This window comes from Neocloeon triangulifer, unplaced genomic scaffold (assembly GCF_031216515.1).
Source record: "Neocloeon triangulifer isolate White Clay Creek 2 clone unplaced genomic scaffold, ASM3121651v1 ptg000014l, whole genome shotgun sequence".
Classification (NCBI taxonomy): domain Eukaryota; kingdom Metazoa; phylum Arthropoda; class Insecta; order Ephemeroptera; family Baetidae; genus Neocloeon; species Neocloeon triangulifer.
Window position 1 is genome coordinate 20767203 of NW_026775556.1, and position 24999 is coordinate 20792201.

At 36.0% G+C, this 24999-nt stretch overlaps 2 protein-coding genes across 2 annotated transcripts; one reads left to right on the forward strand and one right to left on the reverse strand.

Moving 5' to 3' along the window:
* Positions 1-19: 19 nt before the first annotated feature.
* LOC132199258 (4-hydroxybenzoate polyprenyltransferase, mitochondrial) lies at positions 20-24717 on the reverse strand. Its single transcript, XM_059623846.1, has 12 exons — positions 24200-24717; positions 24005-24145; positions 23152-23280; positions 22798-23095; positions 22539-22685; positions 22296-22488; positions 1274-2145; positions 1053-1219; positions 846-993; positions 543-736; positions 300-488; positions 20-243 (listed from the first exon to the last, which is right to left on the reverse strand). The coding sequence occupies exons 7-12, from the start codon at positions 1623-1625 to the stop codon at positions 55-57; spliced, it is 1239 nt and encodes a 412-aa protein (XP_059479829.1). The 5' UTR covers positions 1626-2145; positions 22296-22488; positions 22539-22685; positions 22798-23095; positions 23152-23280; positions 24005-24145; positions 24200-24717; the 3' UTR covers positions 20-54.
* On the forward strand, positions 17923-21942 carry LOC132199257 (DNA topoisomerase 2-binding protein 1-like). Its single transcript, XM_059623845.1, has 8 exons — positions 17923-17978; positions 18577-18835; positions 19235-19356; positions 19626-20122; positions 20476-20752; positions 20811-20981; positions 21040-21596; positions 21652-21942. The coding sequence occupies exons 2-8, from the start codon at positions 18592-18594 to the stop codon at positions 21800-21802; spliced, it is 2019 nt and encodes a 672-aa protein (XP_059479828.1). The 5' UTR covers positions 17923-17978; positions 18577-18591; the 3' UTR covers positions 21803-21942.
* Positions 24718-24999: the final 282 nt, after the last annotated feature.

The following is a 24999-nucleotide window of genomic DNA, read 5'->3' on the forward strand; positions in this document are numbered from 1 at the left end:
AAAATTAAAAGCAATTAAATTGACATTTAAAAAACAAGTTTTATTCCTAACGATTCACATGGCTACTGGAATAGATAATTTGACTTTATCTTTGGTATCAACTTCTACCGTGACTTTAGGGGTGGTTCTATTCTTCATATAATTTCCACACACAATTCCTAAGAACAGCAGAAGTCCAACGTAGTGGTTTGAGATGAACTTCTTGGCACAGTCATTTGCTTTCGAAGTGTCCAGCGTGTACAACTAAAAATTATAGCAATTGAATAAATAAAGCAAGAGCAATTTGTGCAATTCTTTACCTGTTGCGAAATGTGTGCACTTATGACTCCAACAGACAGGTAGTACGGCCAAGTTTGGTCACAATTCAGTCCTGACAAAACCAGGCTCGCAGCCATAGCAGCTCCGAAGCCAGTTAGCCACAATTTTGTGTTGTCTCCAAACCTAATGGCTGTTGATTTGATTCCTAGCATAAGATCTTCCGCCTTGTCCTGTTGATTTTTAGAGTCAATATTTATTCAATTGAATTATTTTACTATTTAAACCTGATGAGCATAAATTGTGTCGTAAATGATGGTCCAGCAAACGCCAGCCACATACAGAGGTAAACAAGCTGACCAGTCACAAGATCCCTGAACTGCTGACCAGCCCAAAAGGGAGCCCCAATTAAAAGTCATTCCTAGCACCAGCTGAGGCCAGTGGGTGACTCTCTTCATAAGAGGATATACGACAACCAAACCTATGGGAACACAGTTTTTATTAGTTCATAAATATAATTTATAAATTCAAATTAAAAAATCCAGTTTTAAAACAAGAAATTCTTTGTTTATAAACCATTTCCCTCTTACCTAATGAACTAGCACCAAGGACAATGCTGTACCAATTAAGCTGAAGTAAAATCGCTAAGCCGAGGCCCAACTGTCCAGCCAAAAAAACTAGGGCATCTCCTTGGGACAGCGCTCCACTGACCAGAGGCCGGTCTTTTGTTCGACTCACCTAAAGGTATACAAACTTTACAAACATCTGCTCCATTTTCTACTTTTTTATTTCAGAACCTTTCCATCTATGTCTTTATCCCACATGTCGTTGATGGTGCAGCCTGCGCCTCTCATAATCACAGCCCCAGCACCAAAAAGGGCCAGCATGCCCAAGTCGGGCAGACAACCTGGTGCAGCACTGCTTGCTATCGACCAGCCACAAGGCCAAAACAGCAGCCAAGACCCTGCAAAATAATTTGTTAATCATTCTATTGCAATTAATTATATAAGTGTTCAACCTATGGGCCTATCAATCCTCATGAGCCTCAGGTATGGCCGGATTCCGTCAGGAGCCCTGTCAACCAGCTGCGCACTGCTGATGGCTCTGCTCTGCAGACACCGAAGACCGGCTTCACTTTCTCTTCTCTTGTTTACTTGGCAAGAAGTGGTAAAATAATGGGAGGAAAAATTCTCGAGGACTGCGAGTTGTCGGTGATGACATGTGTCGCACCGAATGGGGCTGCAAGTCCTGCTAACAGCCAAAAGCCCGGACGGGCCCTTCGGAGGACACAGACTAGACGAAAAAAGTTTGGCAACAACTCTGCTGCTCTGGCGTGAAATTAGACATCTTCGGGCCGCGCTGAACAACATGATGGTGATTTTCGTCCGAATGCGACCGACGAAATGACTTTGGCGTATCACATGCTTATTAAAAATTTAGTTTGCACATAAATACACGGCCACGGCACCGTCTGGTTTCTAAAAATTCATTATAATCCAATCCAATATGTATCCAATTCTCACAAATAAAAACACTAAAAACAAAACAATAAGCGTGTACAGAAAGGATTACAAATTAATGCATTTAACTTTTGACTAAACCCTTAAGCTAAATAAAACAAATTACTAAGACAATATGAAAAAGTATAAATTTTCAGATCCACGGACAGTGTATGTTGAGTTTTTCTGAATCTTTCGTCCAACAAGACTTTCGTCTATGTATAGATATCAAATCAATGTAGATGTGTAGATGTGTAGATGAGTTTAAAGCTCGGCCAATCCTTAACTCCGCTTTGTACACTCCTTTCACGTAGGGCTGACCGGTCTGACACCAGAGGGCAAATCGGCGCCAATTTGAGTATAATGCTGGCGGGGCGCGTTTCCACAGACCCTACAACATTGGATTCTTGCTGAAAATCATGTTATAATTTTTTTTTTTAACCGCTGTATCATTATTAAATTTTAATGTTCCGGCGCATTAAAGGACTTTAATCGAACGCGCTGGAACAACCAAGTCAATATTGAAAACTGACATCCTGGTAAAAATCATGAATAAAATTTTTTTCAATAAACCCCCGATCTATATAAATTTTTAATGGTCTTGCGCCTCAAAGAACATTAATTGAGCGCGCTTGAACAACCGAGTCAATATTGAAAACTGGAATCTTGGTAAAAATCATGAAATAAATTTTTTTCAATAAACTCCCGAATCTATATAAATTTTTATTGGTCTGGTGCATCAAAGGACTTTAATCGAGCGCGCTGGAACAACCGAGTCAATATTGAAAACTGGAATCTTGGTAAAATTCATGAATTAAATTTTTTTCAATAAACCGCCGTATCTATATAAATTTTTATTGGTCTGGCGCATCAAAGGACTTTTATCGAGCGCGCTGGAACAACCGAGTCAATATTGAAAACTGGAATCTTGGTAAAAATCATGAATTAAATTTTTTTCAATAAACCGCCGTATCTATATAAATTTTCATTTGTCTTGCGCATCAAAGGACTTTATCCGAGCGCGCTGGAGCAACCGAGTCAATATTGAAAACTGGAATCTTGGTAAAAATCATGAATTAAATTTTTTTCAATAAACCGCCGTATCTATATAAATTTTCATTTGTCTTGCGCATCAAAGGACTTTATCCGAGCGCGCTGGAGCAACCGAGTCAATATTGAAAACTGGAATCTTGTTAAAAATCATGAATAAAATTTTTTTCAATAAACTCCCAAATCTATATAAATTTTTATTGGTCTGGCGCATCAAAGGACTTTTATCGAGCGCGCTGGAACAACCGAGTCAATATTGAAAACTGGAATCTTGTTAAAAATCATGAATTAAATTTTTTTCAATAAACTCCCGAATCTATATAAATTTTTATTGGTCTGGCGCATCAAAGGACTTTTATCGAGCGCGCTGGAACAACCGAGTCAATATTGAAAACTGGAATCTTGTTAAAAATCATGAATTAAATTTTTTTCAATAAACCGCCGTATCTATATAAATTTTTATTGGTCTGGCGCATCAAAGGACTTTAATCGAGCGCGCTGGAACAACCGAGTCAATATTGAAAACTGGAATCTTGTTAAAAATCATGAATTAAATTTTTTTCAATAAACTCCCGAATCTATATAAATTTTTATTGGTCTGGTGCATCAAAGGACTTTAATCGAGCGCGCTGGAACAACCGAGTCAATATTGAAAACTGGAATCTTGGTAAAAATCATGAAATAAATTTTTTTCAATAAACTCCCGAATCTATATAAATTTTTATTGGTCTGGCGCATCAAAGGACTTTAATCGAGCGCGCTGGAACAACCGAGTCAATATTGAAAACTGGAATCTTGTTAAAAATCATGAATTAAATTTTTTTCAATAAACTCCCAAATCTATATAAATTTTTATTGGTCTGGTGCATCAAAGGACTTTAATCGAGCGCGCTGGAACAACCGAGTCAATATTGAAAACTGGAATCTTGTTAAAAATCATGAATTAAATTTTTTTCAATAAACTCCCAAATCTATATAAATTTTTATTGGTCTGGCGCATCAAAGGACTTTTATCGAGCGCGCTGGAACAACCGAGTCAATATTGAAAACTGGAATCTTGGAAAAAATCATGAATTAAATTTTTTTCAATAAACCGCCGTATCTATATAAATTTTTATTGGTCTGGCCCATCAAAGGACTTTAATCGAGCGCGCTGGAACAACCGAGTCAATATTGAAAACTGGAATCTTGGTAAAAATCATGAATTAAATTTTTTTCAATAAACTCCCGAATCTATAATAATTTTTTATGGTCTGGCGCATCAAAGAACTTTAATCGAGCGCGCTGGAACAACCGAGTCAATATTGAAAAATGGAATCTTGGTAAAAATCATGAATTAAATTTTTTTCAATAAACTCCCAAATCTATATAAATTTTTATTGGTCTGGCGCATCAAAGGACTTTAATCGAGCGCGCTGGAACAACCGAGTCAATATTGAAAAATGGAATCTTGGTAAAAATCATGAAATAAATTTTTTTCAATAAACTCCTGAATCTATAAAAATTTTTTATGGTCTTGCGCATCAAAGGCTTTAATCTAGCGCGCTGGAACAACCGAGTCAATGTTGAAAACTGGAATCTTGGTAAAAATCATGAATTAAATTTTTTTCAATAAACCGCCGTATCTATATAAATTTTTATTGGTCTGGCGCATCAAAGGACTTTAATCGAGCGCGCTGGAACAACCGAGTCAATATTGAAAACTGGAATCTTGGTAAAAATCATGAATTAAATTTTTTTCAATAAACTCCCAAATCTATATAAATTTTTATTGGTCTGGCGCATCAAAGGACTTTTATCGAGCGCGCTGGAACAACCGAGTCAATATTGAAAACTGGAATCTTGGAAAAATCATGAATTAAATTTTTTTCAATAATCCGCCGTATCTATATAAATTTTTATTGGTCTGGCGCATCAAAGGACTTTAATCGAGCGCGCTGGAACAACCGAGGGTGGGTCCGAATATGAGAGGATTGATTCGCGAACCGATTCTCGAGAATTGATTCTTGAGAAGCGATTCTAGAGAAGCGATTCTTGAGAAGTGCTTCTCGAGAAGTGATTCTTGAGAAGTGATTCTCGACTATGGTTAACTTCAAAAAAAGTAATGTTAGGCGTGCATTTTGATTAAAAAAATCGCCTAAAGTGACAATTAATTGCTTAAAACATTTAAAAATTAATTATTTTATTCAAACTGCACGCCAAACATGACTTTTTTGAAGTTAACAATAGTCGAGAATCACTTCTCAAGAATCACTTCTCAAGAATCGCTTCTCAAGAATCAATTCTCGAGAATCGGTTCGCGAATCAATTCTCTCATATTCGGACCCACCCCGAGTCAATATTGAAAACTGGAATCTTGGTAAAAATCATGAAATAAATTTTTTTCAATAAACTCCCAAATCTATATAAATTTTTATTGCTCTGGCGCATCAAAGGACTTTTATCGAGCGCGCTGGAACAACCGAGTCAATATTGAAAACTGGAATCTTGGTAAAAATCATGAATTAAATTTTTTTCAATAAACCGCCGTATCTATATAAATTTTTATTGGTCTGGCGCATCAAAGGACTTTTATCGAGCGCGCTGGAACAACCGAGTCAATATTGAAAACTGGAATCTTGGAAAAAATCATGAATTAAATTTTTTTCAATAAACCGCCGTATCTATATAAATTTTTATTGGTCTGGCGCATCAAAGGACTTTAATCGAGCGCGCTGGAACAACCGAGTCAATATTGAAAACTGGAATCTTGTTAAAAATCATGAATTAAATTTTTTTCAATAAACTCCCGAATCTATATAAATTTTTATTGGTCTGGTGCATCAAAGGACTTTAATCGAGCGCGCTGGAACAACCGAGTCAATATTGAAAACTGGAATCTTGGTAAAAATCATGAATTAAATTTTTTTCAATAAACTCCCGAATCTATAATAATTTTTTATGGTCTTGCGCATCAAAGGCTTTAATCTAGCGCGCTGGAACAACCGAGTCAATATTGAAAAATGGAATCTTGGTAAAAATCATGAAATAAATTTTTTTCAATAAACTCCCGAATCTATAAAAATTTTTTATGGTCTTGCGCATCAAAGGACTTTTATCGAGCGCGCTGGAACAACCGAGTCAATATTGAAAACTGGAATCTTGGTAAAAATCATGAATTAAATTTTTTTCAATAAACTCCCGAATCTATATAAATTTTTATTGGTCTGGCGCATCAAAGGACTTTAATCGAGCGCGCTGGAACAACCGAGTCAATATTGAAAACTGGAATCTTGTTAAAAATCATGAATTAAATTTTTTTCAATAAACCCCCAAATCTATATAAATTTTTATTGGTCTGGCGCATCAAAGGACTTTTATCGAGCGCGCTGGAACAACCGAGTCAATATTGAAAACTGGAATCTTGGTAAAAATCATGAATTAAATTTTTTTCAATAAACTCCCAAATCTATATAAATTTTTATTGGTCTGGCGCATCAAAGGACATTTATCGAGCGCGCTGGAACAACCGAGTCAATATTGAAAACTGGAATCTTGGTAAAAATCATGAATTAAATTTTTTTCAATAAACCGCCGTATCTATATAAATTTTTATTGGTCTGGCGCATCAAAGGACTTTAATCGAGCGCGCTGGAACAACCGAGTCAATATTGAAAACTGGAATCTTGTTAAAAATCATGAATTAAATTTTTTTCAATAAACCCCCAAATCTATATAAATTTTTATTGGTCTGGCGCATCAAAGGACTTTTATCGAGCGCGCTGGAACAACCGAGTCAATATTGAAAACTGGAATCTTGGTAAAAATCATGAAATAAATTTTTTTCAATAAACTCCCAAATCTATATAAATTTTTATTGGTCTGGCGCATCAAAGGACATTTATCGAGCGCGCTGGAACAACCGAGTCAATATTGAAAACTGGAATCTTGGTAAAAATCATGAATTAAATTTTTTTCAATAAACCGCCGTATCTATATAAATTTTTATTGGTCTGGCGCATCAAAGGACTTTAATCGAGCGCGCTGGAACAACCGAGTCAATATTGAAAACTGGAATCTTGGTAAAAATCATGAATTAAATTTTTTTCAATAAACTCCCAAATCTATATAAATTGTTATTGGTCTGGCGCATCAAAGGACTTTTATCGAGCGCGCTGGAACAACCGAGTCAATATTGAAAACTGGAATCTTGTTAAAAATCATGAATTAAATTTTTTTCAATAAACTCCCAAATCTATATAAATTTTTATTGGTCTGGCGCATCAAAGGACTTTAATCGAGCGCGCTGGAACAACCGAGTCAATATTGAAAACTGGAATCTTGGTAAAAATCATGAATTAAATTTTTTTCAATAAACTCCCAAATCTATATAAATTGTTATTGGTCTGGCGCATCAAAGGACTTTTATCGAGCGCGCTGGAACAACCGAGTCAATATTGAAAACTGGAATCTTGGTAAAAATCATGAATTAAATTTTTTTCAATAAACTCTCAAATCTATATAAATTGTTATTGGTCTGGCGCATCAAAGGACTTTAATCGAGCGCGCTGGAACAACCGAGTCAATATTGAAAACTGGAATCTTGGTAAAAATCATGAAATAAATTTTTTTCAATAAACTCCCAAATCTATATAAATTGTTATTGGTCTGGCGCATCAAAGGACTTTTATCGAGCGCGCTGGAACAACCGAGTCAATATTGAAAACTGGAATCTTGGTAAAAATCATGAATTAAATTTTTTTCAATAAACTCTCAAATCTATATAAATTGTTATTGGTCTGGCGCATCAAAGGACTTTAATCGAGCGCGCTGGAACAACCGAGTCAATGTTGAAAACTGGAATCTTGGTAAAAATCATGAATTAAATTTTTTTCAATAAACCGCCGTATCTATATAAATTTTTATTGGTCTGGCGCATCAAAGGACTTTAATCGAGCGCGCTGGAACAACCGAGTCAATATTGAAAACTGGAATCTTGTTAAAAATCATGAATTAAATTTTTTTCAATAAACTCCCGAATCTATATAAATTTTTATTGGTCTGGTGCAACAAAGGACTTTAATCGAGCGCGCTGGAACAACCGAGTCAATATTGAAAACTGGAATCTTGTTAAAAATCATGAATTAAATTTTTTTCAATAAACTCCCGAATCTATATAAATTGTTATTGGTCTGGCGCATCAAAGGACTTTAATCGAGCGCGCTGGAACAACCGAGTCAATATTGAAAACTGGAATCTTGGTAAAAATCATGAATTAAATTTTTTTCAATAAACTCCCGAATCTATATAAATTTTTATTGGTCTGGTGCATCAAAGGACTTTAATCGAGCGCGCTGGAACAACCGAGTCAATATTGAAAACTGGAATCTTGGTAAAAATCATGAATTAAATTTTTTTCAATAAACTCCCAAATCTATATAAATTGTTATTGGTCTGGCGCATCAAAGGACTTTTATCGAGCGCGCTGGAACAACCGAGTCAATATTGAAAACTGGAATCTTGGTAAAAATCATGAATTAAATTTTTTTCAATAAACTCCCGAATCTATATAAATTTTTATTGGTCTGGTGCATCAAAGGACTTTAATCGAGCGCGCTGGAACAACCGAGTCAATATTGAAAACTGGAATCTTGGTAAAAATCATGAATTAAATTTTTTTCAATAAACTCCCGAATCTATATAAATTTTTATTGGTCTGGTGCATCAAAGGACTTTAATCGAGCGCGCTGGAACAACCGAGTCAATATTGAAAAATGGAATCTTGGTAAAAATAATAAATAAAATTTTTTTTCAATAAACTCCCGAATCTATATAAATTTTTATTGGTCTGGTGCATCAAAGGACTTTAATCGAGCGCGCTGGAACAACCGAGTCAATATTGAAAACTGGAATCTTGGTAAAAATCATGAATTAAATTTTTTTCAATAAACTCCCAAATCTATATAAATTGTTATTGGTCTGGCGCATCAAAGGACTTTTATCGAGCGCGCTGGAACAACCGAGTCAATATTGAAAACTGGAATCTTGGTAAAAATCATGAATTAAATTTTTTTCAATAAACTCCCGAATCTATATAAATTTTTATTGGTCTGGTGCATCAAAGGACTTTAATCGAGCGCGCTGGAACAACCGAGTCAATATTGAAAACTGGAATCTTGGTAAAAATCATGAATTAAATTTTTTTCAATAAACTCCCGAATCTATATAAATTTTTATTGGTCTGGTGCATCAAAGGACTTTAATCGAGCGCGCTGGAACAACCGAGTCAATATTGAAAAATGGAATCTTGGTAAAAATAATAAATAAAATTTTTTTTCAATAAACTCCCGAATCTATATAAATTTTTATTGGTCTGGTGCATCAAAGGACTTTAATCGAGCGCGCTGGAACAACCGAGTCAATATTGAAAACTGGAATCTTGGTAAAAATCATGAAATAAATTTTTTTCAATAAACTCCCGAATCTATATAAATTTTTATTGGTCTTGCGCATCAAAGGACTTTAATCGAGCGCGCTGGAACAACCGAGTCAATATTGAAAACTGGAATCTTGGTAAAAATCATGAATTAAATTTTTTTCAATAAACTCCCGAATCTATATAAATTTTTATTGGTCTGGTGCATCAAAGGACTTTAATCGAGCGCGCTGGAACAACCGAGTCAATATTGAAAACTGGAATCTTGGTAAAAATCATGAAATAAATTTTTTTCAATAAACTCCCGAATCTATATAAATTTTTATTGGTCTTGCGCATCAAAGGACTTTAATCGAGCGCGCTGGAACAACCGAGTCAATATTGAAAACTGGAATCTTGGTAAAAATCATGAATTAAATTTTTTTCAATAAACTTCCGAATCTATATAAATTTTTATTGGTCTGGTGCAACAAAGGACTTTAATCGAGCGCGCTGGAACAACCGAGTCAATATTGAAAACTGGAATCTTGGTAAAAATCATGAATTAAATTTTTTTCAATAAACTCCCAAATCTATATAAATTGTTATTGGTCTGGCGCATCAAAGGACTTTTATCGAGCGCGCTGGAACAACCGAGTCAATATTGAAAACTGGAATCTTGGAAAAAATCATGAATTAAATTTTTTTCAATAAACTCCCGAATCTATATAAATTTTTATTGGTCTGGCGCATCAAAGGACTTTAATCGAGCGCGCTGGAACAACCGAGTCAATATTGAAAACTGGAATCTTGGTAAAAATCATGAATTAAATTTTTTTCAATAAACTCCCGAATCTATATAAATTTTTATTGGTCTGGTGCAACAAAGGACTTTTATCGAGCGCGCTGGAACAACCGAGTCAATATTGAAAACTGGAATCTTGGTAAAAATCATGAATTAAATTTTTTTCAATAAACTCCCGAATCTATATAAATTTTTATTGGTCTGGTGCATCAAAGGACTTTAATCGAGCGCGCTGGAACAACCGAGTCAATATTGAAAACTGGAATCTTGGTAAAAATCATGAATTAAATTTTTTTCAATAAACTCCCGAATCTATATAAATTTTTATTGGTCTGGTGCATCAAAGGACTTTAATCGAGCGCGCTGGAACAACCGAGTCAATATTGAAAACTGGAATCTTGGTAAAAATCATGAATTAAATTTTTTTCAATAAACTCCCAAATCTATATAAATTGTTATTGGTCTGGCGCATCAAAGGACTTTTATCGAGCGCGCTGGAACAACCGAGTCAATATTGAAAACTGGAATCTTGGTAAAAATCATGAATTAAATTTTTTTCAATAAACTCCCGAATCTATATAAATTTTTATTGGTCTGGTGCATCAAAGGACTTTAATCGAGCGCGCTGGAACAACCGAGTCAATATTGAAAACTGGAATCTTGGTAAAAATCATGAATTAAATTTTTTTCAATAAACTCCCGAATCTATATAAATTTTTATTGGTCTGGTGCATCAAAGGACTTTAATCGAGCGCGCTGGAACAACCGAGTCAATATTGAAAAATGGAATCTTGGTAAAAATAATAAATAAAATTTTTTTTCAATAAACTCCCGAATCTATATAAATTTTTATTGGTCTTGCGCATCAAAGGACTTTAATCGAGCGCGCTGGAACAACCGAGTCAATATTGAAAAATGGAATCTTGGTAAAAATAATAAATAAAATTTTTTTTCAATAAACTCCCGAATCTATATAAATTTTTATTGGTCTTGCGCATCAAAGGACTTTAATCGAGCGCGCTGGAACAACCGAGTCAATATTGAAAACTGGAATCTTGGTAAAAATCATGAATTAAATTTTTTTCAATAAACTCCCGAATCTATATAAATTTTTATTGGTCTGGTGCATCAAAGGACTTTAATCGAGCGCGCTGGAACAACCGAGTCAATATTGAAAACTGGAATCTTGGTAAAAATCATGAAATAAATTTTTTTCAATAAACTCCCGAATCTATATAAATTTTTATTGGTCTTGCGCATCAAAGGACTTTAATCGAGCGCGCTGGAACAACCGAGTCAATATTGAAAACTGGAATCTTGGTAAAAATCATGAATTAAATTTTTTTCAATAAACTCCCGAATCTATATAAATTTTTATTGGTCTGGTGCATCAAAGGACTTTAATCGAGCGCGCTGGAACAACCGAGTCAATATTGAAAACTGGAATCTTGGTAAAAATCATGAAATAAATTTTTTTCAATAAACTCCCGAATCTATATAAATTTTTATTGGTCTTGCGCATCAAAGGACTCTAATCGAGCGCGCTGGAACAACCGAGTCAATATTAAAAAATGGAATCTTAGTGAAAATAATAAATAAAATTTTTTTCAATAAACCCCCGAATCTATATGGGCATTTTTTTGATAGAATTAACCACTTTTGTTACGATACAAAGATGAAAGAATGCCATTCTGATATTTTAGTATGTTGTTGGGGTCAACAAGAGCTTCGTCTCCCTAAATTTTCAATATAAAATTTAGAGTACTTTTCCGGAAAAACGAGTTTTCCCACATTCACAAAATATTGAATATCTTTGCTCCTATTGAGAAAATAAGTATGTTCTTTTCACCTCCATACGCAACTTTTTATGCCCGACAACTTTGCTGTTGAAAGTTTTTGTGTAGGTCAAAGGTTAAGGTCACTAATTTTCAAATTTCACTTTTAAACGCAATTTTCGAAAAGATGCCCCCCTCCGATTTTTTTGGGGGTATAGGAAAAAATGTAGCCCTGAGTGTGTAGAACAAAATACTTGATTTTTAGAATGGCAAAATTTTTAGTTTTCAAGATAAATTTAAATGAATATTAAAAAACAGCGAAAAATCGCTTTTCCGCAATAGGAATTAATTTTCAAACGGCAATAACTCGGTTTCTGTGAGAGATACGTAAAAATTTGTGATGACAAAAAATGTTTCAAATTGATTTTTCTATCGAACAATGTATTGGTCATCTAGGTCAGGTCACTTAAGGTCATTGACCCCCGTGACCCTTGACCTTAAAAATGGTCTAGCAATAATTGATGTAAATGATATAATAAGTTTTTGAATTTCTTTCAATATTTGTGATGAATGTTATGTTCAACATTTTTTAAGGTCAAGGGTCACGGGGTCAATGCCCTTAAGTGACCTGACCTAGATGACCAATACATTGTTCGATAGAAAAATCAATTTGAAACATTTTTTGTCATTACAAATTTTTACGTATCTCTCACAGAAACCGAGTTATTGCCGTTTGAAAATTAATTCCTATTGCGGAAAAGCGATTTTTCGCTGTTTTTTAATATTCATTTAAATTTATCTTGAAAACTAAAAATTTTGCCATTCTAAAAATCAAGTATTTTGTTCTACACACTCAGGGCTACATTTTTTCCTATACCCCCAAAAAAATCGGAGGGGAGCATCTTTTCGAAAATTGCGTTTAAAAGTGAAAATTGAAAATTAGTGACCTTAACCTTTGACCTACACAAAAACTTTCAACAGCAAAGTTGTCGGGCATAAAAAGTTGCGTATGGAGGTGAAAAGAACATACTTATTTTCTCAATAGGAGCAAAGATATTCAATATTTTGTGAATGTGGGAAAACTCGTTTTTCCGGAAAAGTACTCTAAATTTTATATTGAAAATTTAGGGAGACGAAGCTCTTGTTGACCCCAACAACATACTAAAATATCAGAATGGCATTCTTTCATCTTTGTATCGTAACAAAAGTGGTTAATTCTATCAAAAAAATGCCCATATTTATTTTTAATGGTCTTGCGCATCAAAGGACTTTAATCGAGCGCGCTCGAACAACCGAGTCAATATTGAAAACTGGAATTTTGGTAGAAATCATGAATTAAATTTTTTTCAATAAAATGCCGTATCTATATAAATTTACAATTGTCTTGCGCATCAAAGGACTTTAATCGAGCGCGCTGGAACAACCGAGTCAATATTAAAAAATGGAATCTTGGTGAAAATAATAAATAAAATTTTTTTCAATAAACCCCCGAATCTATATTTATTTTTAATGGTCTTGCGCATCAAAGGACTTTAATCGAGCGCGCTGGAACAACCGAGTCAATTTTGAAAAATGGAATCTTGGTAAAAATAATAAATAAAATTTTTTTCAATAAACCCCCGATCTATATAAATTTTTAATGGTCTTGCGAATCAAAGGACTCTAATCGAGCGCGCTGGAACAACCGAGTCAATTTTGAAAAATGGAATCTTGGTAAAAATAATAAATAAAATTTTGTTCAATAAACCCCCGATCTATATAAATTTTTTATGGTCTTGCGCATCAAAGGACTTTAATTTGCAGTTAGCAAATTGAGATTTGAATTGAGAAAAAAAGGGGAAGTGGAATTAAAACGAATTAAAAAGGTCGAAAAATTAAATGCCGCGCCAGCAGATAAATTCGCTCGCTTGCTCTCGCTGGCCGCCTCTCGGCCGGCCCTGTGTGTGTCTCTCCTCTCTTGCCTGCACGGCGCAAGCAAAGAGTGAGGCACTCTTTCTCTCGCTCGGCGGCTGAATTATAATTGAGTGGCCGCCGCGCAACAATTTCTATGTGGGAAATGGTCTATTAAAATTTAGAAAAGGAAAGTAGAATTTACAATCTGCATGCGTAGGAATTAATTAATTTTAATTAAGAGGAAGTGCGAAAAGTCTAAAAAAAAGGGGCGATGATTTTTTTTTTAAATGGAAAGTAAAGTTTTTTTTCAGTTTGAATTGGACGTTATTTATTTCAAAATTGCAAACTAAACTTTGGCCAACATATTAAGTTGGAATTGGCTCTCGAGAAATTCAAATTGTGGTTAATTTTGGAAACGCTCGAGAGTGCCGAACTTGCAACAGCGCGCATTTTTGCTGCTTTTATTTTTCATCCCTCTCAGCGCGCGCTGCGTAGAGTCTAAAAACACGCCTTAAAACACCCATCACCCAAGCCAATACAGCCGCTCGCTTTTGACCGGCCGCCCCAATAAGATTATACCACGCGAAAGCACGAAAAAATTTAACAATAGAGGTGGCCAAAGGGAGGTGCTCAATTTTGGAATAAATAGCGCGGCCTCGCAAGGCTCGCTCTCTTTCGAGCAACATCGCCCAAAGATCGCCAAAGACCAAAACTTCCTAATGGGAGTTTGCGTCTTGTGCGATCAAGTACAAACGCCGAAGACCGAAAATTTGTAGTAGTTTTGTGTCTTGTGCGTTTGAAACGAATGGTGACCAAGCTGAAATATGTCGAGTTCTATTCGTAATACTGAGACATGCACTGTAACGAAAAGCACTTAAAATGAAGCTAATGATTAATGCCCCGTCGGCCCAGAAGTTGAGACCGAGAGCCGGAGCCACCCGCTCGTTGCAGAACCAGCGGCCCTCCTTGCCCCTTAATTCAAAAGGTAGCTCAAATTCGAGTGACCATGAGGCTGCGTGCTAAACAGATGCAATGTTTATGTTTTAGGCGCTCTGTGCGAGAAAGCAGCCCCATTCCGAGCCGCGGAGCCCGCGAGGAGCCGCCCGCCGCTCGCTGCTAAATGGAGAAGAAAAATACCTTATTGAGCGAATAATAACGCGCGCGATAAAGAAACCCGTGTATATAATTTTTTCCCAATTTTCAACTCTCATTCCTTTACTGATTTTTCTCAAATTTAATTTCTCTTATTTTCACAAAATTTTACTTCCTCTCTTTTTTTCAAACTATAATATCTACTTTTCTCAAAACTCTAATTCTTCCTTTCTCAAATTTCAACTTATGCTTTAATAGGGCAAGGAAAATAAATAGCATTTTACTTAAAAAGAAAATTTACGGATTTTAAACGACAACAAATTGAAGCCCCTTTAAAGCATAAGTTGAAATTTGAGAAAGGAAGAATTAGAGTTTTGAGAAAAGTAGATATTATAGTTTGAAAAAAAGAGAGGAAGTAAAATTTTGTGAAAATAAGAGAAATTAAATTTGAGAAAAATCAGTAAAGGAATGAGAGTTGAAAATTGGGAAAAAATTATGTCACGACGACCGAGTGGACGGCGCTCGGTAGAGCAGCGGAAGTAGCCGCTGGCCATCGAGAGGACGACAGACGAGAGAGAGAACAGCGGCAGGACGACGGCGTCCTGCAGGTGGCAAGAACCGGGCACCCCTGTGCTGCCTACTCCAACACGCTCCCCGCCTCCGTTCACCGCTCGCGGAGGCGCCAACCTCGTTCGGGGCCACCTTCGAGTCACGCCGGGGTCGAACGGGAGGACCCCGCAGCTCGGCGTACCTGCCCCGTCCGCTGCGCGCGTATGCAAATGGAGTTCAGGACCAGCAAGGGGGGCGCGATTTGATTTCCGCCGCGCGCGCCGCACGGCCAGGCACACCAGTAGGATTGAAAATGAATCAAGTAGACAACTCAATTAATTCTTGAAATGTGAATCTTAAAAATAATATCAGCAAAAAGTTAGTAATTGCTTTTAAACTTAATTAAATTCAAAACTTATCATAAAACTGATCAATTCTGCTTTCCTTATTCAAAGTTTCGCGCTTGTAACTTGTGTCTAATTTTAAATGAATTTTACCAAAAAGGAGGGGCTTGTAGCTTCTGTCCTCCTCGTTTGTAAGTTCCATGAGCGCAGCGCTCAGTGCACTCAAAATTGCGCTCAGCAAATTAGAAAATATTATTCCCCTTGCAATTATATCAATTAAAAATACATAATATGGGTGCGCTCAACAATTTTGCGCTCGCGCTCGCGATCACTGGCAACAGTGCGCTCGCGCTCAAGATTTTGAAAATGTTGCGCTCGCACTCAAATTTTAAAAAGTCTTGCGCTCACGCGTTGCGCTCAAAAATATTTTTATCCGAATAAAAAGTGCGACTTTTTAGACAATTTTTTAATATAACAAAAAATACATCGGCAATTGGAAATGATAAAGTTGAAGTTAAATCACCAAAATTGGCATCAGTTTTGAAGTGTTTGGTATAAAAACCTTGTTTTTCATTACAATTTTTGATCAAATTCGGGAATTTTTACTTTTCGTTTGAGCGCAAAATGAGCGCAATTGAGCGCTCATTTTATTAATTCCTCCCACTTAGTTTTAGTCGGACACAAGAAACACTAGGTTTTAAAGTACCAGCAGACCGCAGGTCGCCTTTGGGGTCAGTTGTCCTTTATTTTTTCATTTTTTCTTTGCAACGAGGTTCGCCCGGTTTCAATTTTTCATGAAATCCACCTCGAGTGTTACCTTTCAATTCATAATTATATTATTTTTATAAAGTGATTGTTTATAAGAAAAGAACAATAAATATCCTGCTCTACATGTTTAGGCTGCAGCTTTAAACAATACATAACTCACATAACCAATTGAGGAAAAGCCTACTTTAAATTCAAATCACCATGAATCAACTGACCCTCGATCGTGATATTCTTTCATCAAAATATACTTGTGATACTTATTTGCATTTGAAATTTTCACTAATAATCTTAATAAACTATGTGCTCACGATTTAAGTGTTTAACTTTTGAAAAAAAAGGCTTGTTAATTTTTAAAACGAATATGTATGCATACGAAATGCATAAAATTGTCATAAAAGGGATTTTTACTTGATTTTCATTCAGTTTGGGCCAATATTCCGAATTTATTTGTTCTTTGAATTTTTTTATTTAATATAGTGATTGGTGCTTTGAGCACAGAGCGCGAGCGCAAGAATTTTAAAATTCATTAGCGCAAGCGCGAGCGCAAGGTTGCCCATGAGCGCGAGCGCGAAATTATTGAGCGCACCCATGTATCGTCGGAATAATAATATTTTGTAAAAATATAGCGGCTACCTATATATATTTAAGGATTATATTGGAAAATTGGGATGTGAAATTCAAATTATGGAATACAATAATTTTCATCCCTACTGCACCCTTATATATTTTGCGTGTGATTTTATTCCTGATTTCACTCGCGTGGAGTTTGGATGTGCGAAAGCAGCAAGCCGGGAAAATGAAGAAAGAAAGTGGAGTGTGTGCCGAGATGAGCGCCTGCATTTATGCAACCAGCTTCACTTCCTGTGCAGACACACACGTACCACACCTCTCTATCCGCAATTATTCTCCCAGCTGATAACAGTAGCATAGGTGCCAAGGGCAAAGGTCATTGCCACCGTGCGGTTTTTGAGCCGCAATTGCCTTGTAGTTTTCAGACCGTCCAGGGGAGAGAAGGTCACCTTGCAAATTGCGCGACTCCTCGCCGCCCAGGTCATCCTTGTGCACCCTGTGCATCGACCGATCAACCTTGAGTGGAATCGCTGCAACCCCAGCTTTTCTCGTCTCGACCTCTCACATCACAATAAGCAAGTACGAAACCCCTAACAACAAACCGAGTGCAAGAATCGAACTTGTACATTCGAGTGATTTTTATTGTGCGCGCATTCACCAATTATTTTCACATTAAAAATCAATTATTTTTCCTATCCTCTTTACTACCGACACAAGCAAACTGAAATTAAATATTCATGATTTGAATTAAAATACCAAAAATTTCCATATTCTTTCAAAAAAATAATGTCATCTGAACCTCTTGAAATGAAATATTTTTCTAAACAATTTACCTAATTCGTTTCAATCTGTTTCAAATAATCTCTTTTTTTCTGTGCTAATAATTGTCTCCGAAAGTTGAAATTCCAGGGAAATTAACCAAATTCTAGTAGTGCACTTTTGATAAAGAATTTTTTTGACGTTCTGCGTGACATATATTTGCAGGTAATTTTTTGTTGGAATTTCTTGACACTTTCGTTAGAAAAACTGGGTTGGCCTCCTATAAATATTTTGAATTTTGATCATGTGTGTAAAAATTCTTTTGTAGAGTAAGGAAACATTGAGTATTAGAAAATATATGAAAATATTTGTGAATATTTTTATTATATTTACAGTTACAGATTTTACTTAAAGAATAATTTTGAGTATTTCTATTTATACGGCAAAAGAATAAGCATCAGGTTCAGGCTGCGCGTCGTGAAAAATTGAGTATTCAAAAAATAAACATTATAATTATAACATTAAATAGCTTATTAAACTTCTTAAATTAAATTTCAATTAATTTATTGACTGTGGTTTTAAAAAAATTTATCAATGATAATTATTATGTGAGGCAGTTGACCTGCGGGCTGCTACCCGGCCCACCAGTCTGACATTTAACGTAAATTTTCCTTGTATTTTACGGAAATACTCCACAAATACCCAATGTTTCCTGATTGCTTGCTTTTTACTCATTTTTCTTTTAACTAGTAGGAGTAGGAGAAGTACTTTGAACACATTTGTTACTTCAAATCTAATTTTTTTATCAATTTATTACCAACAGGTCCTGAACAAGACCATGCCCAGAAAGAAAGCCTGTCATTCGGCGAATCTAGTAAAAAGACTGGTCAGCTTGATACAGCAAGAAAATATTACTTCATGGACCGAGGTCCTTTCAAATGATTTTATAAAAAAATTACTTGGTTCTGACTCGAGGAGCAAAAGTGGAGGACATCAAGGTGGAAAAGTCGAAAACACTATAGTCAGAATTAAAAGCAATATTTCAAACCCTACATGCCATGTGCACGCTGCGGTGGCCGCAAGTATGATTTTTTTCTCAAAATAAGCCTAATTTCAAAAAAAAATTTTTTTTTAAAGATCTCAAATTTTTACTTCTTAACTCTGGTCTCATGAAGAACTTTGAAAGGAATTAAAACTGGATATGTAAAATAGAACAGAAAAAGTAAAGCCGTTTTGAAAACAGATTTTGCTTGTAAAAATTCCTTTCGTGAGTTAAATTTTTTTTCACAAATCAATGCAAAATGCAAAACCTATTTTTTTTCCTTATTCAAAATTTGAATTAATTAAATATTAATACAGAGTAAAATCGAATTACAAAAGTCTGTTTTCCAGTTGGATATTGAGCATCGGACAATTCAAATTAATTATCACATATTTATATTTTATTTTAATATAGTAAAATTAAAAATTAACTCTTTCAGTTTTAGGGCCCAAACCGCCTAATCCACCCAAGCACTCAAAGCCAAAAGATTTACAAGCTGAGGACGAATTTGATGGTGACGAAAGTGTATCTAGCGACACCTCTTCCACCAGCTCATCAATGGTATTTATTTTTTTTAATCAGCTAGGATTCCTCATAGAAGACATGCAAATTTATTGTTTCTTCCTGATGTGGGATTTTGCTGTATCATGCAGAAAATATGCATAATTTTGTTCATCTTCACTGAGGAAGGCGGCGGATTTCACATGCGACTTAAAAAGAAAATTAATTGTTAGTTTTTAAGCATTAAATTTTTCTTAATTTTCTTGCTGCTGCTTGCTTAGAAATTTTTCATGAAATAGTATAAAATGGTTCCATAAAATTTCTTTCAGGATGAGGAAACTGGCAAAGACAGTGACAGTCCCAAGAGCAATGGAGCTGATTCAGACAGTGGAGCTGAAGAGGATGCCAGCGGCAGGCCTGTCCCTCTCCCAGGGGATGGTTTTGTAAACGAAGAAGATGTCGAAGAGGAACTAGCACAGCCAATGGCTGCACTCGGCAACGTCAAACTGAAAATCAAAGACCTGACCAAGAGAGAGGCAGCATCAGTTCGTCACAAAGCTGAGTCGATGGGAGCCAAATTTGTAGACGGCGACGCTGACTACATCATTGGACCTTTCAAAACACAGGTGTCCAACCTCAAGCAAGTTACCTGGTTTTGGCTGGAGGAATGTGGTGAAAAAGGTCAAACAGTGCCAATAAAATTCTACCATAGGCCAATTCTACTTTGTCCGAAAAAGCCTTTGAAAGGCGTTGTGGTCGCCATCAGCACGTACGATGGTAAAGAGCGAGTCTTCCTGTCACAACTGGCCATTGAATTAGGGGCAGTGTGAGTAGAACAAAATTTAAATTTGAATTATTTTTATCTGACAAATCCTATCTTTTTTATTTGAAGAGCACTTTACACTCGAGATTATCATGGAAATGAATGAATCGGGCTTTTTCCTCGTTGCAGAAATTGTTTTTTTTATTAAAAAAAGCCATTTGTTTTTGAAAAAAAAAAAAAAATTCTGCTACGAGGAAAAAGCCCGATTCATTCATTTTCATCTTTTCTGTAACGAACAAAAAAATAAGTTTGCTTGAAATCAAATTGAATATACGTATACATTTTTTATAATTGCCATATTTCAAAGCAATTAAAGATGTTCCCAATATAAAAAACTTTTTTTTTTTAATTTTCAGCTATCAAGGCGTGTTTTCCAAGAAACCAGCACCTGAAATGAACATCATAGCCTCCACTCATTTGATATGCCCAACTCCAAAAGGCCCCAAATTCGAAGCTGCAACCAAATGGCGTCTGCCAGTTGTGACAAGAGACTGGCTGCTGCATTGCAGTGAGTCTAATTGTCGCCTTTCAGAGGAACCATTTCTGTTGACCAGACCAACTGCCCCCAGTGCCCCCTCTTGCTCTGCATCGGTTCCTTCCGCTTCGACTTCTTCTATTCAGAAAGGCAACCCTGTAAGATTTTGCTAGTTTAAAAAGAAAACTTGAATAAGAGAAATTTTCATGTTTCAAGGATTTGTCCATGCCAATTGATCCTCCTCCAAACAACCATGTCTTCAAAACTCCCTCAAGCTCAGCAACTCCAGCTCTTGCTCAGGGCAACAATCCCATTGACATAATGTGCATTTCGAGATTGTCTCTGACGAGTTTTAGGACGGAGGTGGCAAAGTTGGACCCTACACACGTATGTTAAGAAAAGAAAACATGGTGATAAAAATTAGTATTTTTTTATGTTTTTACAGAAAAATAGCAGCCCCAAGAACGTACCAAGTGGCGAAGACCAAGCACACTACAAGCAAGAAAAAGAGGAGCCAGCAGCAGAACGACCAGTCCCTCATTTTATGCTGACTGGAATTGCTGAGACGGACCTGAATCACATACAGAGAGTGGTGAACAGTCTCAATGGAAAAATTTCCGCAACAAAAATGTTCAACCCTGAGGCCACCCACCTGGTGACCAATGCTCCGAGTAGAAGCATCAAATTGATTGCAGCAATTGCGGCTGGTCTGTGGATACTCCATCCCGAATACCTGCTAGAGTCACACAGAGCAGGGATATTTACGTCGGAGGAGGATTTCGAGTGGGGAAATCCGAAGGCCGCTGGTTTCTTGGAGCCTCAAATTAAGGACGATCCGTTGGCCCAAGAGTTGGCAGCTGCCTGCTACCGTTGGAGGAAGACTACTGCTGACAAAAAGGGCGCCTTCAAGGACTTCAAGGCAATATTATTAGGAGCCCCACAGAATACGGCTGCTTTGAAACGCATAATTCTTGCTGGTGATGGAGAGGTTGTCCCTTATGAGTAAGTTTTGGTTAAAATTGTTTTAAAATCATATTTGACTTTAAATTTTGTCCAGTGAGGAGAACTTTGGTGGAGTGACCCACTGCTTCATAGATTTCAACGAGGTCAATATGGACTTGAGTGCTTTACGATCTGCAAACGTGCCATGCCACAGCCCCTTGTACCTTAGTGATTACCTCATCAAAAACCCACCTCCAGAATCTTAAGACCATCGCAACTAACTAAATATTTTCTTATTGTACTTTTAAATTCAATTCCACAAGTCTTATTTAAAGTTTTTAATGATTATATCGCGACAACTATAAAGTTTTGAAGATTTTGAAATAAATTTTTATTTGAATAGTGACTATTATTCATGCAGCATAATTTTGCATACGATTCCTTGATTTAAATTATAAAAATGCTCGTAATATTTCAGTAATTTTGCTGAATAATATATATTATGACAATAATTTCATTCATTTTTCCTGAATGATGAAAAAGTATTTTACATTTTCAAATATTTTAAATCATGAGAATATACATTTTTTAAATAAAAAAAGGCATAGGCAAGTTACATGAAGCTGCAGGCAATTTTGTTAAGCGCGCCGGAAACTACAACCATTGCATCGTGGCAAATCATTGCTTCAAATTTGTTGGGGGCAATTTTGAAAGGACATTTTAAAAACTCTAATCAACAATTTGAGAAAAATAAATTACCGGTCAGCTCTGCCAGCTTAGCAACAACCTTCTCAGCAAATCCTAATCTTGTATTCAGACCAGTTCCGACAGCAGCCAGGAGGTACAGCCATGGGAGGCTGGCGTTGATTCTGTTGATGCCGCACATCATGCAAAACTAGATTTTCTGGGAGTAGCCGCTGAATTCTTAACCCAATGTCAAAGGAGTTGCAACCTTGAAAAATCAGTTAGAAATATTTTAAACATTGATTTGAAAAAAAAAACCTGTGTGTGTGGGTTCTGACAATTTTGATGATATCCTTAAATTCTTTTGCTGTTGCATCTAGCAAGTCATGAAGAGTCCTGGCAAGAGATCTGGACTTTGACAGCAACAGCAACGTGCATAGCAGTTGCGAAAGTATCGTTTGAGCTCTGAAATGAAAATTTAATGAATTGAATAATACGTGAAATGGAAATATGTTCACATTTAAACACTTTTGATTTTGATAAATAACACATTGATATTTAAAAAAATTCAACAAACTTGGCTCTTATTGACGTGGTCATTGGGGTGGACGCGAGTTTTGCTTCCGAGTTCTCCACCCATGATTTCAATGGCACGATTACTGATGACTTCATTGGTGTTCATGTTGGTCTGGGTTCCAGATCCAGTCTGCCAGATGACGAGGGGGAAATGGTTCTTTTACAGTTTGCCACTGATGACTTCGTCGGCCGCCTGGCTGATGGTGTTGGCCACTTTGGGGTCCAAAGTCCAAACCGTCCTCTTTTTTGATAAGGGTGGCGGACTTTTTCAGCATTCCCATTGCGGTGACAACAGGGACCTGATTTAAAAAAAAAAATTAAATCCAAATTTAGAGAGAATTTATTGAAGACTCACAGGCATTCCCTTCGACTTCGTTTCTCCGTCAATGGGAAATTTCATCACAGATCATACTGTTTGAGCACCATAGTAATTCTCCACAGGGACCTTCAGCTCGCCAAAATTGTCCCTCAACCTATCTTACCCCTGAAAACATTTTTTTTTTTTAATTTTAAAAAAGGTTTTGAATAAAATCCATGCATAAAATCAAACAAACTTTGCTTTTTATAATTCAAAAGCAAACAGTTTTAAGCCTGGCTTTTACAGAGATAAAATTTTATGGTTGTATCTTGAGGTCTTCGTGTTTAACATACATTATAAATTGATAGGACAAACATCCCGATTAATATATTTGTTTAAAAAAATTAATCATCACAGATCAAAGAGTGCAGGCAATCAAGAGAAAGATAAGACAGGTTGGCACTCTCAATCAAATAGCTCACATTATCAAATCTATCGATGTAAATTTTAAAAGCACTATCTATAATCTATAATCGACGAAAAAATTTGAAAAATTACAGCCAAAAAGTAATTATTTCAATTAAATATTTTTTGGAACTACAACAGCTGAAACTAAACAGGCCTAATAATTAAAATAAGTATGTACATTTAAGCACAACGAAACAATAATATATGTATTATTATAATATCTGCATCTGCATTTCAAAAAAAGTATAATGCGTGGAATTTAATTTGTTAATCAATTACTCACAACTAAATTAATTGCATGTTATTTAATTTCATGCAGCTATTCATAAATATGCCAGAAAGCGCATTTATTATAGATAAATTTATTGATTCACTTACACTTGCTCTTTTGAGGATCCTCAAAAGAGACCCTGGAGCAATTTTAAAAATCTAAGATACTAACATGTTGAATTATGTGCCAGTCATGCTCTCATTATCACAGCCCCAGCACCAAAAAGGGCCAGCAAGCCCAAGTCGGGCAGACAACCTGGTGCAGCACTGCTTGCTATCGACCAGCCACAAGGCCAAAACAGCAGCCAAGACCCTGCAAAATAATTTGTTAATCATTCTATTGCAATTAATTATATAAGTGTTCAACCTATGGGCCTATCAATCCTCATGAGCCTCAGGTATGGCCGGATTCCGTCAGGAGCCCTGTCGACCAGCTGCGCACTGCTGATGGCTCTGCTCTGCAGACACCGAAGACCGGCTTCACTTTTTCTTCTTTCGTTAACTTGGCAAGAAGTGGTAAAATAACAGGAGGAAAAATTCTCGAGGACTGCGAGTTGTCGATGATGACATGTGTCGCACCGAATGGGGCTGCAAGTCCTGCTAACAGCCAAAAGCCCGGACGGGCCCTTCAGAGGACACAGACTAGACGAAAAAAGTTTGGCAACAACTCTGCTGCTCTGGCGTGAAATTAGACATCTTCGGGCCGCGCTGAACAACATGATGGTATATTGGTGATTTTCGTCCGAATGCGACCGACGAAATGACTTTGGCGTATCACATGCTTATTATAAATTTAGTTTGCACATAAATACACGGCCACGGCACCGTCTGGTTTCTAAAAATTCATATAATATATAATCCAATATGTATCCATCCAATTCTCACAAATAAAAACACTAAAAACAAAACCAACAACAAAACAATAAGCGTGTACAGAAAGGATTACAAATTAATGCATTTAACTTTTGACTAAACCCTTAAGCTAAATAAAACAAATTACTAAGAAAATATGAAAAAGTTTTCAGATCCACGGACAGTGTTTGTTGAGTTTTTCTGAATCTTTCGTCCACTTTCGTCTATGTATAGATATCAAATCAATGTAGATGTGTATAGATGAGTTTAAAGCTCGGCCAATCCTTAACTCCGCTTTGTACACTCCTTTCACGT